This window comes from Pollicipes pollicipes, unplaced genomic scaffold (genome assembly GCF_011947565.3).
Source record: "Pollicipes pollicipes isolate AB1234 unplaced genomic scaffold, Ppol_2.1 Scaffold_4881;HRSCAF=5763_pilon_pilon_pilon, whole genome shotgun sequence".
Classification (NCBI taxonomy): domain Eukaryota; kingdom Metazoa; phylum Arthropoda; class Thecostraca; order Pollicipedomorpha; family Pollicipedidae; genus Pollicipes; species Pollicipes pollicipes.
The window spans coordinates 1072204-1090348 of record NW_023596576.1 but is presented as its reverse complement, the minus strand read 5'-3'; the positions used below and the strand labels follow the sequence as shown (position 1 = coordinate 1090348).

At 52.4% G+C, this 18145-nt stretch overlaps 1 protein-coding gene across 1 annotated transcript in view; it reads left to right on the top strand.

The window, feature by feature from the left end:
- Positions 1-212: 212 nt before the first annotated feature.
- LOC119101499 (LIM domain transcription factor LMO4.1) overlaps positions 213-18145 on the top strand; it is a 43060-nt gene continuing 25127 nt past the window's right edge. Inside the window, exon 1 of the mRNA XM_037224838.1 lies at positions 213-709. Within this exon, the coding sequence (XP_037080733.1) occupies positions 246-709 (464 nt within the window). The 5' untranslated portion in view covers positions 213-245. The remainder of the gene's footprint in view (positions 710-18145) is intronic.

Sequence of the window (18145 nt, the reverse complement as noted above, 5' to 3'; positions counted from 1 at the left end):
ATGACATGAACTAGGTCACGGCAGTAGCGTCGAAGCGCAGTTGCAGCATATGGCGGCGAATCGGTTAAGGTCTTTCAAGCATCTGTTTTATAATTGACCTGCAGGGCGGCACACTGGTGGGGATCTTTGCACGCGCTCCATGATTAGCGAGTTGTTTGCGTTGCCGATGCCATCCTGACCGCTAATGCCGTGCCTTCTGTGTTGGGCAGCCCAAGAACTAGCCCTCTGAGCTCCTGCCGCACCTGATGATGAACTCCGTGTACCCGCCGAACCACTACGGCTACAGCGGCGGCAGCGGCGGGCCCGGCGGTGGTGGTGGCGGTGGCGGCAGTGGCGCTGGTGGCAACGTCGGCGGTGGCGGAGGCGGCGGCGGCGGGGGTGGGTTCCCCGGCGCGCCGCGGGGCTCCGCCGGCCCGCAGAGTCCTATGCTGAGCGCCGGCAAGATGGCGCTGACGATGAACATGAGCCAGGTGAACATGATGAGCCGGCTGGGCCCTCTGGGAGGCGGTCCGGGCGCTGCCGACGAGAGCGAGCCCAAGGTGTGCGCCGGCTGCGGCCAGCGCATCGTGGAGAAGACGATGCTCCACTCGATGGAGCGCTTCTGGCACGAGGCGTGTCTGCGCTGCACCTGCTGCGGCACCAACCTGGCCGACAGCGCCTCCTGCTTCATCAAGTCAGGCATGATCCTCTGCAAGCCGGACTACGTCAGGTGGGTGGTACGCCGCCAGGCCGCGACGGGACATCCCCGGCTTCCCATCAGTGGCTGGTCGGTGACTTAAGCAGCCGCTTAATACCAACGGAAATTATCCCAATCCTATGACTGCGGCGACCACAGGGTGATGGCTTATGCCGAACGCCTGGTGTCCAGTGGCTAGTACTGGGGTTTGCAAGCACCGGGACTGCGCGGATGGCAGATGCACGCGCACCAAGCACGTGTGTAATGTCCTGGGCACGAACCTGGCGTTGGTGGAGCTTCCCTCGGCTGGACCCAGTCCGCGGACTGACAGCAAATGCAGAGCGATCGCCCTGCCCCGGAACTAAATGCTGATTATAAAATGGTTGAGACTCTGAATTAAGTAGATTAGGTGGGCGTTTGCTAGGGCACGTTTCACGCGTCTTTTGCCGCCGCCCGCCCCGAGTAACTCAGGAACCTATCAACCAGTCGAGGTGACCCAAGCGGCAAAAGATGCTCCTGGATCGTACGATCACGGTGTATGTCCATTTGTTGGCGTTGAAATGACTGATGACGTCACAGTTCAGGTCAAAGAAACAAACTAGATTCGAAAGTTTTTCGAGATACACTCAGATTTCTGCTACGTGAAATATGTACCTTTGCATATGTTCACAGACACCGTCCTATATCAGAGCAAGTTGTGTCGAGAGATTTCCATAGCTTTTTCCTTTAGCTCAGTTGTATGCACCCATGCGCTTTGATGCTGTTAATAGCCCTAAAAATAGATAGATGTGCCGTATCTATAGCGGGCGTTTAACACCTAAACATGCATTGCGGGACAGGGGTGGCCGAAGGGCCAAGATGCGGCACCGCGGGTTTAGAGGTCAGGGCAGCATTTTCAAGCGGGCCCTCTTGACAAACTAAGGCTTTCTCGCAGATGGCGTCCTGAGGGTACTGGCCTGTGTTTGTTCTCAGCTTAGGCTGAAAGAACGCAAGTAGACCTACACAGCATCATTTTTTTCTACTTCTCAAAACTATATATGTCGTTTCTCTCTAACTCGATAACCATTTGCAGTCGACGCGCCCAAAAGCTCCAACTTGGAAAAGAGAACATCGCGAGGGCTGATTTTAGACAGAAATCGCCTTAACATTTCTAATTGTTGTATTGTTAATAAGTCATGCATCGGGAGAGTTATTGTTGAAAGTTAGCGGGCTTATTATTATTGGCTGAACAATAAGCAAACGTTTGGAAACCGTGTGCATATTTTGGTTTAGAATTGTTCCTTGGGTTTTCATTTGTTCTGCAAGCAGCCACGTTCGAGGCTATTGTACGTGTTCCAAGTAGGCGGCCTGGAGCTCTGACCATCTGGTCTTCACTGGCCTCGGCTCACGAAAAGGGAGGAGCCTATTAATGCGCTTGCTTACATCCATATGACGCCGAACGAAATGCTTATTTAACGATTCCAACACGACATAGCTGTTACCGGCATGTGAAGGAAATTAAGATACCATGACAGTTTGTCATGAAATACGGTTCGTGTCATTCCGGCGTGCATGATTCTGTGTGGTTTGAAAAACCTAGGTTTGCTCTTTATAAGCCCAAATAAGGTATGTTTATATTTGGAAAACACGTACTGTTGCAGCACATATATGAAAATTTGAGAAGTTGGTTTTATGCCTATGGTTAAACACCGCCGCTATCGGGGTACGTTTTTAGCATGGTGTAAAGAGGTAGTCTCTGCTTGAAAACACTCGTTTTGAAACATGTCATGCAACAGACTAGTCCATTCGCTGTTTTGCAAGAAGAAGTGCTTGGACAAGCTTCATTGTGAAGTTAAATTACCGCGCGCTTCAATAACTGCGTGAGCTGCATACCCTGTAAGAACCGACCGCAGCAACCTTCCCATTTTTAACGCGACTTAAGAGGTCACCGGTCGACCTAACAGGCCACCAGTCGACCTGAAAGGTCACCAGTCGAGCTGAGACGGCTTAGCAGAGCACCACTGTGACGTCCGCAGCATATCAAAGCCGCACGCTCGAACTACTCCCGTCTGTGTATGTAATATATGCATCGTGCAGCCCAACCACTTGCGCTGTTATGACAATACCCCAACCATTACCACGCGGCCCCCGCCTAAAAGTGGCCTCAGAAAGCTACCAAGCTTTCCAAGTGCTCCATATGACTCATTGTCCTGCCTGGACATTGACCCTGGACCAAACCCTCCAACTGTGCCCTTGGAGCCAAAAAAAATCTTAGAAACTAGTGCATTCGACATACTCCCCTTTGCGGAAACTAGATGGTACTAACAGGCGAGAATGTTTTACTGAAATCGTGGGTCAATATCGGAGGTGTTAAATGACACAACGATACGAAACTCATACAGATGCGGGCCAAATTTCGCTTAAATTTTAGGCTTTGTTTAAATTTTTGCTTCAAATTTGTTTGAATTTAAAAAACAGCAGCCTATACGTAATTAAGTTTCCAAGCTCAGTCGCGGAGGCCTTCTATATCTAAATTTTTGTGTATGTGTAGCTACCAAACATTCGGTTAGGTTTAAAAAAGAGACTCCCAACATTCGGGCGGAGGAGAGCAAAGGACAGTCTTTCTCCCTGTCTACCGACGAGAGGACAACTGCTCACTCTGCTCCCCCGTCCTCCTTCTACGTCGCCTCTCGCATAGTCAAGACGGGTCCATATTGGAAGTATGAGTTCAAGTTCAATGCAAAACACGATGCATGTTTCATAGACCGATTTTGGAGGCATTGAAAAAGTATTTATTGTATGATATCTACAGTTTATAGCCCGTAAATGGTACATTAAATTTGTGTTTTCGAGGAAAACCCAAAACGTAGCCAGTAAATGACACTGCGGTTTTTGTCGCCAAGATACAGTTTCACATAATCATGAGTGCACAGTAAACACACTATCAGGAAACAGCAGCTTTCAGCGTCTGATGGTGTGAAGTTATGTTGTCATATCCTGGGCTGAACTCAGACGAACTTGACCTACTGCGAGCTGATAATGCCAACTGAAGGTGATGAGCTGAGCGAAGTCCGTGAACGCAGCATGCATGAACGTCAGGTGGAATCTGAACCAATTTCGTTAAAGGAAGTGAATTTGGACGCTATTACGACGTGATCTCGGAAGACCTCACATGTTAAACGATAGTGAACAATTACACATAATTAAAACTCTTAAGCCAACTACATCCCTCAAGAAACACCGTCGTAGGTTGGACAGGCCTGAAAGCCAAAACCTATGTTGTCGGTCAATTTAATGATGCATTTTTACTCGACCTAGGATAACCCATGCCCACTGTTCGACAAGATTTGTGCCGAACGCTTCTTAATATATTCCAAAAATATGCGTCCTGCCTGTTTTTATGAAATTATGGTGCAAAATGCCAACGGCGTAGGGGGGTAAAAATATCCCGGGAAGTGGCATACCAACACCGTGCCAATTAACAGCCGCGCCCGCGGCCGTACATCCTCTGGCAGGACGTGTCTGTAGGACACGGTATCCCTGTGGTCCACATTGTCATGTAATGGGCCGTATACAGTGAGCGTCTGTCAGGGAAAAAAAGTCCTACAGTTGGATACCGTTGGTTTTTTTAAAGCACGCGACACGAGGCAGCTGACACACGAACGTTCCTTTTCCCCCAAGCCGCAAATGCGCTGACTTGCCGGCCCATAGCTCTAACATCCCCGTGGCAACGCCGTTTTACGTAATACGCTGTGTTGACGCCTGTTTCTGTGCCAGAAGTGTTTCTCAGTAAAGCATTGTCTTTCTCCTTTGGGGAACCCTCGCTGCACAGAAAATGGCCCCGGCTGTTCTAATGCGTTTACGGCTGATTGGAGTGCTACTCCTTGCGCCATTTTCCCAATTGAGCTCATTGCAGTACACCACTTTACTCGCCCAGTTACCTCCAGCCTACGTTAATATCCAGTCGATATCTTTGACAATGCTGCAGCGCACCAGTGCCATCACAGCTCACCAAGGGTCACCCAGACGGGACCAGATGCGGTTTCGCTAGCGGCGTCTGTAGTCGTGACGGTCTGTGTGTGACTGTGAGCCGCCGCCGGACGCTGCTGAGCCGACGGTGCTCGGCGGCTGGCGCGCCGCCGTTCGCCGCAGCGTGCAGCGCGAGCGTCGCCGATGCCGCGCCCACACAATGAACAGCCGGCGAAATTGGAGGAGGCAGCGACCGACGGCCGCATTTCGCTACCGCCGATAATCCGGTTTGCCTTTTAATGTCCCGAGGGCCCACCGAGTCGGCCGGCCGTATTAGGCCAATTACGGGAATCGCCGGGGATCGCCGTCCGAACACGACGGGCCCCGGTAATTTCCGGCAAATTTGCCGCCGAAATAATGGCAACTGGTGATGGTCTGTGGTGCGGAGTCCGTGTCTATCGCTGTCATCTAGTGGTGCTGCTGCTGTCACGGCAGGCGCGCCGCTGGACCGCCGCTTAGTGCCCGGCCGCCGTCTAATGCTGGGTGTTCGCCCGACGCCGTTCTCGCGGGGATGGCAAGTGTGGGCGGGTTGCGGCTTGCAATCCGCGTCGGCTGACGTGGGCTGAACGCTGGGCTCGGGAAGGTACGCCAGGCGGTGCTAGTCATGCCTGGAAATATTTTGGTTTTGCTACGTTTTTGTTTGCAGACGCAGCCGAGGACAATCGTGGATCACGGACCTTGTATATTAGCTCGTGTAGTATTATTAGAGTAGCTCTTAAACTATGATTCTGTTGGCTCTTAACTTATTAGCCATTACGGCAGTCATAGGGCTGTCGTTGACGTCTTTATTTCAGCAGCAGCGTTTCAAAATCCTTCTGACTCTTTGCGGCATAATATCCCATGCAGCTACGCCAAATTGGAGATGTAGAGGAACTGACAAGCAAACGGCGTCGAAGCTCTGGTTCGGAATGAATTGTTTGTAGCTGTGATCTGGTTTGCTGGTGCCTGGGCTGCGTCTCTCATGCGATTGGCGGCGGTCATGGTCGCTCTCTCGCGCGCAACGCTACTGCTCTGGTGCCTGCCGCAGCTCGGCTTTGTGTACAGGTTATCGGATGAGTACCCGAGTATCGCCATCATATTTTGTGCCGGACAGATCAGAGCTCTCAGCTTTGCACGCGGTTATTGACTTCCGCCTCTGTTGTCAAGATTTCGTGCATTGAATTATATTCTTGCATGTCGCGGAAGAACCTCAGATTATTCCAAGGTAGCGAGCCGTTTGTATCGCGACATCCAGCTCGCACCATCCGGCAGATCACAAGTCACAAGCCCGGCTCGCCTGGCAATACCGATTTGTAGTGTAACCGACGACGGGGGGGGGGGGGATGGCTTGTATCCGAGCGAGTTACTATCCGCTCGGTGTTTTGTACCCACGGGTGCTGTCGGTGTCCAGCGGCTGCAGCTGGGCTCGCCAGCTGGGGCGGTGCGCCGGCTCGGCCCGGCTCGGCTCGGCTCGGCTCGGCTGGTCGCCGGAGTGGTGTTCCTCGGCTGCAGCCGACCAGGCGGGCTGCGCCGCCAATGCAGACCGGTCGCCTGCAGTACGGGCCGTCGGCTGCGGTGACGAGGTACGCGGGGAGTGGAGGAGGGGGGGGGGGGGGGCGGTGGTCTGGCGCTGCACACGTCAGCTGCGGCGGCCCTTGTCCCGTTCTGGTGCGGTTCTAAGTGCGGTTCTGGCCAGGTCCGCATCCGCATAGTGGGCGGACGTACCGAACACGCCGCTTCTGATATATTTTGGTGTCCTGACCTTAGATTGTCAGATTGTCAGTGTAGAGCGCGTTCGTTCCCTTTGGTCATGGTCGGATGACGAACCCGGCGTTTGAAGAACACTCAAGGAGCTGGTGGACCAGTTTCTTAAACTGATTGCTTGAAGCGAGGTGTTATTGTTGTTAGCTAATCCAGTGTGTTTCATGCGCGGTTGGCTCACTCTCGGCCTCCGTTTAGGTTTCACGGTTCATGGATGGACGGATGATGGCCGTGAGAATGGCGTTCAGGGCATCGTGGGGAACGAGCGAAGCTGGCAGAACTGTCGGCTGCACCTCTAAGTAAACATGGCCAAGCCGCCGGCTCCACCTCGGCGTGGACACGGCCGAGCCATCGCTCTACCTGGTCGTGGACACGGCCGAGCCATCGCTCTACCTCGTCGTGGACACGGCCGAGCCATCGCTCTACCTGGTCGTGGACACGGCCGAGCCATCGCCCTACCTCGTCGTGGACACGGCCGAGCCATCGCCCTACCTCGTCGTGGACACGGCCGAGCCATCGCCCTACCTCGTCGTGGACACGGCCGAGCCATCGCCTACCTGGTCGTGGACACGGCCGAGCCATCGCCCTACCTCGTCGTGGACACGGCCGAGCCATCGCTCTACCTGGTCGTGGACACGGCCGAGCCATCGCTCTACCTGGTCGTGGACACGGCCGAGCCATCGCTCTACCTGGTCGTGGACACGGCCGAGCCATCGCTCTACCTGGTCGTGGACACGGCCGAGCCATCGCTCTACCTCGTTGTGGACACAGCCGAGCTATCGTCTCCACCTCGTCGTGGACACGGCCGAGCTATCCTTCCACCTCGTCGTGGACACGGCCGAGCTATCCTTCCACCTGGTCGTGGACACGGCCGAGCTATCCTTCCACCTGGTCGTGGACACGGCCGAGCTATCGCTCCACCTCGTCGTGGACACGGCCGAGCTATCCTTCCACCTGGTCGTGGACACGGCCGAGCTATCACTCCACCTCGTCGTGGACACGGCCGAGCTATCGCTCCACCTCGGCGTGGACACGGCCGAGCTATCGCTCCACCTCGGCATGGACACGGCCAAGGTGCCAGTTGCATCATGAAGCGATCCGCAGCGCTGCGGCTGTCCCTGTTGACTGCTGTCCTGCGAGGGGCGCGACACTATGGCGTTGCGCGCAGCCCAAAGCGTCACTTTGGTTGTCATGGCACTATGACAATGTGGCTGCTATGTACTGAAGGCCAGCCTCATGATCCGGCTGGCGTGGCTGCCAGTTCATTGCTTCTCGAGTCTGTGCCGGGTTGTAAGGTTTCGGTTACATTGCGGCACGATTACCTTGAGTTATAAGTGTCTGTAATCTTACAGTGCGACACTGTAGATTTTCGTTAGGAAGGCCGCATGTGTTGTGATCTTAATTGTGGTTTACCTAAATTAGCGCGCGCACCGACGGCTTTCCTGTGGAAGGTGATACTTGCGTAATGTAACTTAGCCGTGTCGTGGCATCACCACCGTGGTATGTGGGAACACGCTGCATCAGACAACGCGGTCCATTGTAGCCACAGGTGCACGAACACTTGTGCTTGTATTTCAGCACATGGCCAGATGTCGCAGCTGCTCGGTGCTTATAGCGCAGGGGAATTGAATTGCCAAAAAGCGACCTTCTACGAGCGGCTGTGGGCAGGGGAGGAGAGTGAGGGTAGGGGCGTATTCTTGAGGGAGGGAGGGGGAGGGAGGATATAGAGTGAGGGGAGGGGCGTATTCTTGAGAGAGGGAGCAGGGAGGATATAGAGTGAGGGTAAGGGCGTATTCTTGAGGGAGGGAGGATATAGAGTGAGGGGAGGGGCGTATTCTTGAGGGAGGGAGGATATAGAGTGAGGGGAGGGGCGTATTCTTGAGGGAGGGAGGAGGGAGAATAAAGAGTGAGGGAGGGGCGTATTCTTGATAACGCATGCGATCGGTGACGGGTGGAGCAGGCGCGTTTTGCTTATCGTCTCCGGAACCATACCATCCGGTGCGTAATTTAAAGACTGCGGCTATGCGACGTCATGAGGTATGTACAATACTAGAGAGGCAGATTTTTCTTAAATATCATCCCGCAGCCCTGCCGGCCCTGCCTAGATAGTGATCCAGCCCGCAGAAGCTCGCTATGCTACAATGTTGATCCGCCATTAACCCGCGAGAACTAATCAATTTAAATATGCAGTTTGTCATTTCACCTCACATTTTGGCATGTACCTTAAAGTGGACATAAAATGGCATGCAAGTGTCATCTAATACATAGCATTGCTCGGCTGACACCAGTGATGCTGCTTAGAGAGCAGCAATCACAGTACCTGCACAGTAGAATTTACCATGCATCAAAGCAGATCTCAAAAACTGATAACAGTTTTCCACCTACAGATGAGAAGGTAAAGGATGGAATTAAATTTGCCTGTCACTAAAATGCTCCGAAGGTTTCACCCATCTACCTCACCTCAATAGACCACGGCCATGCCTTCTAAGATTGCGTACATCAAATGATATATTTGCACCGACTTTACACGGAGTAAAAAGTGCTGGATGTTTTAAGTCATGGACAGTGTGAGCTCAGTACAATATACACAAACGCAAGCATTATTCGGCCGCATCATAACTGCCTCAATGTCATATGTCTCATTAAAGAACCAGAGCCAGCCCCCGATGTAGCGTTTGCTTTCCTTAGATGGACACATCATGCAACTACACCGCATGAAAACCACATGGTAGCTTTGAAATGACCCACATTTCGATCTTTCCTTACAACTATCCACGCTCCATCATGCAACTATCGCCTCGCCGTCTAATGCAGTTTGAAAGCAAGGATAGCAACAATATATTATCCACGAATATTTGCCCCTCCAGTGATGTTAACATTTAGCCATACTATAAAAAACCGGGACATTTTGTTGCATGCTACAGAAACAAATGTCTGCAATAAAAGTCTATGCAGATATCAACAAAAATTGTAGCATTGTCTCCAGGAACCCTTCCTAGAGTTCACAAAGCTTGCAGACTGCAATTTTCGATCTTTATCAAATGCCCCGTTGACTTCATGTGTTGAGATGATTTTTCCACACAACTGCATACAGTACTGTTAGGAAAATGAATAAATCAGACAGAACTGAAGTCTTAGTGCAAACATTTATTGGAAAATATAACAATCTCAGGAAGGGAAAACCATATAGTGTAAGTATCCTGTAGTCGTGGTCGCACATTGCATCTTCAGACTGGGATAAACAAACTCTGTGCCACGACTTTGACAGTTTTGACAGCTGTTGCGCAACGCCAGTAACTGCTGGCTGTCTAGAACAATGAAAAGGTCACAGCTCTCCATGCATTTCATTAGTCATGTATTCTGACTGTGGTTTGTGAGGCATAGTTTTTATGTAATCCAGGAAGAATTGAATGCACCACGCCCTCTCGATAACAACCAAGTACGGTGCTTAACTGTATTAATATTAAAAACTCACCAACTGCTGCTCGATGAAATCAGGCTATAGTCTTGGGGATTTCAGCTGTTTTTGAATTTTTTCAGTGAGTTGTTTGTTTAGAGCTGTTCAATTTATGCAGCCCGGTTTACTAGTGGGTCATGTCTGCCATAGGATTTCTGTCGCTTGTGCTTTTGCTGTAAAACATGAAAGCACGTTTGGTTCATTATTGTTTTGTGTTTAGCAGCGCATTCTGGTTTTGAGATTATTTAAAAATTAAGGAATGACGAAAAATACACGATCAGATCTGCAAAAAATTGTGATCCACAAAGGCCCGCCAAGGCTGACCCGCAACCCAGCCAAAAGACCGTGGGTTCTTGAGGGTCAGAGATTGGCGGCTGGAGGGCTGAAAAGTTGCGTCTCTAGTATGTACCTTATCGAGCGCGTGTCCTGCACTCAGCGGTGCACCCCAGACCATGCACTTTGGACTGGGCCCTGTATTAAGCGCCAGGATATATTTATGCCGTTCCCGCCAGCGTACGGACTCCTGTTACAGGAAATGCGAAGAATAGCAAGTGGAGGCTAGGGCCGGGCGGACCGGCGCCCCCCCCCCCCCCCCCCCCCCAGCTGACGTGGAGCAGACGTAAACCTATGTCGCCGGCTCACGCACAGCTAGAGAGACGCCACCAATGGAAAGCGAAGACAAACCCTCGGCTTAAACTGAGTCACCCTCCCCCCCCCCCCCCCGCCCCGCCTCAATGATAGGTGTATGAGCGCACCATGGGAGTAGAGAGGCAATCCAAACCTGGGAATAGAGGGCTTGCCCCAAGCTCCAAGTAAGTGGACACGACAAGCCCAAGTAGAAAAGTATCCCTCCACACCCAAATAGAGGAGCGCCCCAATCGACGGGACGCGAGGGGCCACAAGCCCGAGGCACGAAGTGTCCACCAACGCAGGTGGAGCGTCTCCCCATGCGTAGGTACAGGGGTATCCGCGGATGCAAACGTGGAGGATGCGACGTTGGGAAGTTAGGAAAAGGTAAAACGCGTTGTGAAAGACACGTTTCAGAGCTGTCCGGTACCCATGCCGTGAGCTCTCTTAATACCAAATCGTACAAGGAATGTACGCATCAGGAAAGTTGTTAACGTCCCCACCTGGTGTCCCATTTCATGTGGTTTCCTGTTATTGGTGTTTCATACTCGTGGGTGTCGTTCTTTGTCGCCCCACTAAACGTGATTTTAATCAATGTGCTTTGTTCTTGCAAAGTACTTATTCTTTCCGTGGTACCAGAGCTCCGGCTGCTTGCGCTGCCCATTTCCGACGCAGTCATATGTCAATTCTTGCTCAGCGGAAGCTGATGCGATAATGTTGGTAGTTCAGGAAAGGATACGGTTATACGCCTTGCAGTGGTTTGTATCGGCGTCTTCCTTTCTGTATTTGCTTAGCACCTCGCGTAATTCGCCAGTTGGAAATGTATGAGAAAAGGTGCTGATAATTCTGCACCTTTGGCCTTGCAGCACGCGTTTCGACGCTGCGGTCTCCTTCCCGCGGTAGTTCACGATCCCTCCGCCAGGTGCCAACGCATTGCGGACTTGCTAGAGCCAGACAGCATTACATTTGTGACCAGGCAGACAGTGTCGTGACGGACAGGCGACATGATGCGGTGGTTAGACTGTGCGACACCGTTGGACAGACGGTGTGTTACGGACCGAAGGCCGTCGTTCCCTGGCCGCGTCCTGCCAGGCCTGCCCGCGCCCGGCCGCCTGATGAATTCATGCCGCGAAACAGGGCGGCCGGGCCCGGTCCGGGCCCGGCCGGCGGAATTTCTATGGGACAAAGGCAGCGGAGGGGCAGCGAGTGGCACCGAGAGGCCGGCAAACACCAGCTGGACGGGCCGGTGCGGTCCGCGCCCGTCCCGTCCCGTCCCGTCCCGTCCCCGGGGCCGGCGCCGGCTGGCGGTAGGCGGCAGGCGGCAGGCGGCAGGCGGCACACCGCCGCGCCGCCGCGCTGGCCTTGCCGCCGACTGGCAGTGGGCTGCGGGTATCCAGGGCTGGCGGTGGGCTTTGGTCGGGTTCCGCAGACAGAGGCGATCCGTCGGCCTAGCAGACCTTCACGACAGCGTCTGAACAGGCATGATTTTTCACTCGAAAAATTTGGCAGTGCCGCGCATGACGCATGTACATTAAGCCTGAATTCTGCTCTTTGCGCTGCCAATGCACGTAGTTGTAGTTTTTAGCGCCCAACGCCCATGGTTCTCGTGTCCAGACCCCGTCCAAAGTCGCGAGCAGGTGGCGCGCCATGCAGTAGGTTTGTGACCTGCACGTGGGAGCATTGCGCGATGTGGGCTGCGCGGGGCGGCGCGCAAGCTGCTCACAGCCGTGAGCGCTGTCCAGACTCCCACAGCGTCGGCGGCAGCGGCAGCCAGACGCTGGCGTGGCCTGCCCTCTGCCAGCGAATACGTACAGCGTCGCCTGGCATCGGGCATCCCTCCCAGGAGAGATAAGGCACCAATGGAATACCAATGGCTTCAAAATAATTCCTGAAGAGGGAAGGCACATTACGATTGCGAACGAATTCCTTGTAATCAACTCGTATAGATTTCTACTTGCGTGCAACCAAAGCATCTGAGTAAACCTCATTCGCGGATGTAATAGAGGGTGAATTCGAGTCCTTGACCCCTGCACGTCATCGAGCCGGTCAGCTCTGCGACCCTTTCGACTTACCTGCCCCGAAACACACAGCGCACTGTCGAAATCAGTCGTTACTAAATGACTTGCAGTTCACCACCAGCCACGTGTGATGACTCATCGTTTCAAGATCGTCTGCGATCATGGCCATGGGACCAGTCCGGTCAGGGGTATTCGATATTTACTCATAACAGCTGCAAAACTTCGTTTCGTGGTCCGACGAGGCAGGCTTTATTTTGCATGACGCGGGGCTCCACTACAGCTTTATTGTGGTATGCCGGTGTCAACATAGTTACCTGGTGCAGTTTTGAGCCCGTCAAAAGTGAATATAATGTATTAGTCCGTACCGATCGCTTGCTATGCGAGCACGTGGCACGCAACAAGCTGGGACGTTCGCGGATGAAATGGTTTCGGCCATACTCGGCCGTGCAGGGCTTGACGCTCTCGACTCGACACTGGGCGGCAGCGGGGCCCCAGAGCGGCGCTTTGTGGCAGTGGGCTAGCGTCAGCGCGGCGCGCCTTGGCCGCGAGCAGACCGGTTTTCTTTCCCGGCGACGAGACACCGAGCTGAGGCCACGCTGCGCCGTGCGAGCCTTTGTTCCTTATGCGTTTGCCAACATCCCACCGTGGTAGTGAGATGGCCGGCGCTGTCCTGACGTGGAACGCACGCCGGAACCCCGACGATGACGCGCGCTGATGGAGCCACTCGTCATGACGGCATCGAATAACCCGATCAACACGACGCCACTCGATGCGGGGATTAGCACCTCTTCGGCATTCCCTCATCTGCGGGACTCGCTTTCATGCGGTGCTGATGGTGGGAATGGGTTACTCTGCCCATATGGTGTGTTGTGGTTTACCTGCCTGGCCACAAGACTACAATGGTCTTTCACGGATATCGTTATCCCACCGCATCGCGAAGACGTTGAAATCCATTCCGCACCGCGTACAAGCCAGGCCTACAGTGTCCAATTCGGACTCTACCCACCTCCCAATTGTCCTGGACAACAGGGCTCGCTTCCATTTCCTGATGATCGCCGGTGTTTTTCGCTCCGGTATGGCGTCATACCAGATGCATTAAACAGACGGGCCATTAGCTAATTTCTGTCGGTGAGCGGACCCGTCGGCGGGCGAGAGCGCGATAACAACAGAGCTGCGTCGCGGTCGGCCTCTGGCGCGCTCGCTCGTGACCAGACCTGCCGCTTTGCCCCCGGTTGCCGAGCGCACGCGCACGCGCGCGTTTCGGCCAGGTCGATAGGTTTTTACGGCGCGGCCGGCAGCCCAAAGCCACACATGACCCGTGATGTATCTCCGCCATCCATATTCGATGACGCCTTTGTCGGGTGCAAACCGGTGGCGCCACGTCATTATTGCCCGCGCATTACTCCTATTGGCCGGTAGGCGCCCCGACATGTGCACATAAAACTCACAAAGGTGAAAATTAATCATATATGGCGATCGATTTGCGTGGTCTGTTTTGCAGGCCAGTTCAATGGACGTCGACTCTGTCGCCGCTCACTGAAAGAAGGGCTGGTCCGCGCCAGGCGCGCTCGATATTGCTGGTAGGGGCGGTGGTCGCCCGCCTGGAATTCATGTGCTACCGCCCATTACTGACGACCCCCGCATTTGCGCTGCTGTCTTTCATATTCGGAAGTGTGTCAATGATCGCGGGAGCTGGAGAAGCTCGCATTTTCCGCGATGAGGTAGGTGGGTGATTTGGAGCGCGTTGCAGGCAGCGCATCCCCTTCCGGTGGTATCACAAACCCGTGCGCAATGAGCGTCGGAACTAGTAAAGGGGCGTCCATTAAGTGCCTCACGAATTCTTGGCTATCATTCACCGTCCTCCCGCTGGTTAAGCACTGGTTATGCTATATAGAGACCCCCTCCCCATGCTTACGCTGCTCTAATTGTAGCGTCACGAAAAGAAATGTCCGTTTGGCCCCCTATTGAGCCAGGTATGCGACACAAAAACTGGCTGGCTGGTTTTCGTAAACAAAAGCAAGTGGTATCCCACTTAAGAGTTTTATTAGAACACAAAATTTTAGCGTAAGTCATAATTTTCCATGACCGCAACATTGCGCTGTCTTACTCCCTCTGTTCCGCTTCTAGCCTCCTCCTCCATACGTAACACAATCAACTGACGGCCCCTCATGGCTGTGCGTCTGAGTCTCTGACAGTTCAGTTGACAGGATCCGGCCTGGTCCAGTCCGGCTGGTCCGGATCCAGTCCGCCGCCAGGCCGCTTTCCCCAGAGCTCTCAACCCAATCCGTTCCGGTCCGACTCACCAAAAAAAAAAGAAAAAAAAGCATCAAATGCATCCCCGTCATTCCACTTCCGCGTCAAGGGCTTTTAAAATTTTAAGAACAAGTTTTGCTTATCTGAGTGCCTTAGATTTAAGTCATTTATAAATTTCCAGTGGAAAAATAGAATCTGCAATGAGCTGTCATATACCGGTGGGTGCGGAGATGATGACATGTTCAGACATGATATGATGATGAAGATGATGGCGTGTTCAAGACATCCACCCACCTTAATTTTCTGACTTTGTATAAAGCGTCTTGGACGTTCTAAATCATTATAGGAGGATCGTAGGTATGCAAATGCATTGTTCACGTCCAATTGTGCAGGATTTTTACAACTGGCAGTAGAAAATATGAGACAGAAATAAGCAAGTACCTATCCAGTGCCAAAGTCACAACAAGCAGGATGAAATAGTTGCGGTTGGTCGATAGTTGTAGACAACGCGCTTGTTCTTTGAGATGCATGCAATAGGGACAGGGAATGGGCAAAAAAAGAGGACATGAGAATGTGACAGCATTTGTTTTTGCATACACTTGGAAATGGATCAGTGGAAGCACCATATTTAATTTGAAGCTAGTGATAAACTAAAAAATTTGGCTGACCGATTAGGTAAACAGAAACTAGTGACAGTACATGTAGTACTAGTACATGGAGTAAATTGTTTTTAACTTTTTCATAAAGGACTTTTATTTCAAAACCATGTGGTGTGCTTTCTACTTACAAAACACGCTCCCGTCCCGTCTTTCAACCTTGAAATGCAATGACACCCACTGGGGTTAAATGGGATCGCTGACAACTTCTGGAGGAATGGCAGCTGTGTTATCATAAGATAGGTTAAATACATCGTCATACATTTTAGTTGCCGTTGAAGGAATGAGAGCTGTAGTTTTTCATAACAACCTGTATGAGAGTCACTCAGTCATATGAATTTTCAGTGTGAGCTGTTCATCAGAAAATTTGCTCGTGAAATATAGGCTAAGTTAGGAACTGTACACCCTGTTGTTTGGAGTTGAAAGTTCTGTGTTTTGTTAGCGTAAAGGTTATTTACTGAGTTCATATCTTCATGGAACATTTCAGGGTCTATTTAATGATGATTTTTATTTAACGGTTTTCAATCCATTTAATCCGTATTTTAAAATTCGGTCCTGTCTTAATCCATGTTTTGGGGGAGATTTCTGATCCGGACCGATCCAGCTCACGGATGGGTCCCCGATCCGTGGATTGATCCGATCCATATCGGTCATCCACTGGTCGCTGTCTATCCGCTCGGGCATTGTCCACGCCTCGCCCTCGGGCAACACTGTCTCTCCTGCCGCCTTGTGCCCATCCGCGGACGAAGATAAGAACGCATATGTGAAAGTGTTTTAGAATTTTGAAATGGCATTGCTTTTAGGATCATATCTTTCTTCGGAAATTCTTACCTTAACACACTTACACGTGCCGTCAGCTGCGCAGCAACACCCTTTGACACCTGTTGACCCTGGCTGAAGATACTTTATCGTGACGGGTGCATGCGGGCGACGTTCTCTCTATTTCGGCTGCGTTGCATCGTTGCATGGGAGATGCACCTGACGCAGTCGACCATGTGTATGCTTTTTTCCACCACGTCGGGCCTTAGGTACGATCAAAGATATGATCATCAAACACGATAGCAGGAATAGTGTTTTTCGTGTTTGATGACGCCTTCGACTTTCGGGATCATGTGCCGCGCCAATTGTTATGGAGGACAATAAGGTTGACTCGGCTCGGAGGTGCTCGAACTCGGCGGAAGTTCATTTGCGATTTAGAAGTTTTCGAGTTGGACCTTCCCATTTGACAAACTCATAGCTCTTTTCAAAATAGCATTGCGTTTTATTCTTTGCGGTGTCTTGTGGGTTGAAGTAGCTTGCACTCTCCAGTAGTGGCCTGTAACATCTGGCCGAGTAAAAAATTATGCATGTTTTTTTTTCAAAAGGCTCTGAACCCCTGGGAAATAAGTCGCTCCGTCACATTTGATGCATCCGAAGGTTATCCGAAGTGCTGATATTCTGTTGTTTCTAGGAGGCCTCACCAGTGAGCAAACGATATGTGATGTTCCCAGAGTCTGAGTTCAGGCTGACGAATGTTCATACGCTTGTATGCCAATGGGTATCCGGCTTGTATGCCAATGGGTGTTCGGTAAGTTTTTTGATCCTCAGAGCTGTGTATCTGTTAAAAATTATTGACTGGGGATCGGTACCCTGTGACATGTAGATTTGTGGCATCTATGAAAAGGATTGGTTTATATTGGAGTGACTGTATTGGAGCACGTCCTCAATATGGCGTACAATTGTATTGGAGTGATTGTATTGGGGCTCGTCCTCAATATGGCATACAGTTGTATGCCTCGAACTGCATCGCAAATATGTTGTGATGCGTTTCTCAATGGAACATTTATTTTACCGTTCTGGTAGCCTTCACATTCTGAACTTATATCAGGACTCGGTCAGGCTTGGATTTACCTGCTTTCATGACATGCTCCCGCTCTGTTCTTTTAGCTGCCAGCAGTGCAGTATGGCCTGCCGCTGCAGTGCTGGCCACCAGCACTGCAGCGGCAGCTCACATGCCGAGCCTCAGCCGGGACGTCGGCCGCTCACTGGCTGACTTGCTGGCCACCAGCACTGCAGCGGCAGCTCACATGCCGAGCCTCAGCCGGGACGTCGGCCGCTCACTGGCTGACTTCCAGCCGTGCTGCGAATGACACGCCTGATGAACTTGGGCGATGTAGCCGGGATATCGATCTGCTGCACACCTGGGTAGCCTGCAGTTCACCTGCCCAACCCCAGCCATGTGGCCAGCTAGGGGGGGGGGGGGGGCTGGCACCCACGGTTCCGACCGAGAGTGCTGAGTATTAATCCTATGGCGGTGCCCCTATGGAGCCTTATGGAACCTTAACCCTATGTTGTGTCACCCCCCACTGTTTGAGACATGGCTCCACCTCTGCCGCTGCGGCGCGTGCCGAGCGTGACTGCCTCCTTTCCTTCCCAAGAGGCTTCCTCTAAGGCGTTAAAGAGTTGCTGGTTTAAGTTTGCGGGCGGCGGCTGTTAATGTAGGTCTGACGATACCAGCGCAGAAGGCGGATCGGGATGTGCGCTAAATAGACACCGCCTGTGCAAAGGTCCCCGAAAAAAGATGCCATTAACAACTGTTGGTGAGTGGCGCCGCCCAGTGGGGCCCTGCACCTCCGAACGTGAACCTAGACACATGTGGCAGCCCGCCTCTGCCGGTCCCGCGTGTGCCGCAGTCCGGGCAGGAGTCGCCTGTCCGTTGGTCGCGTCCTGC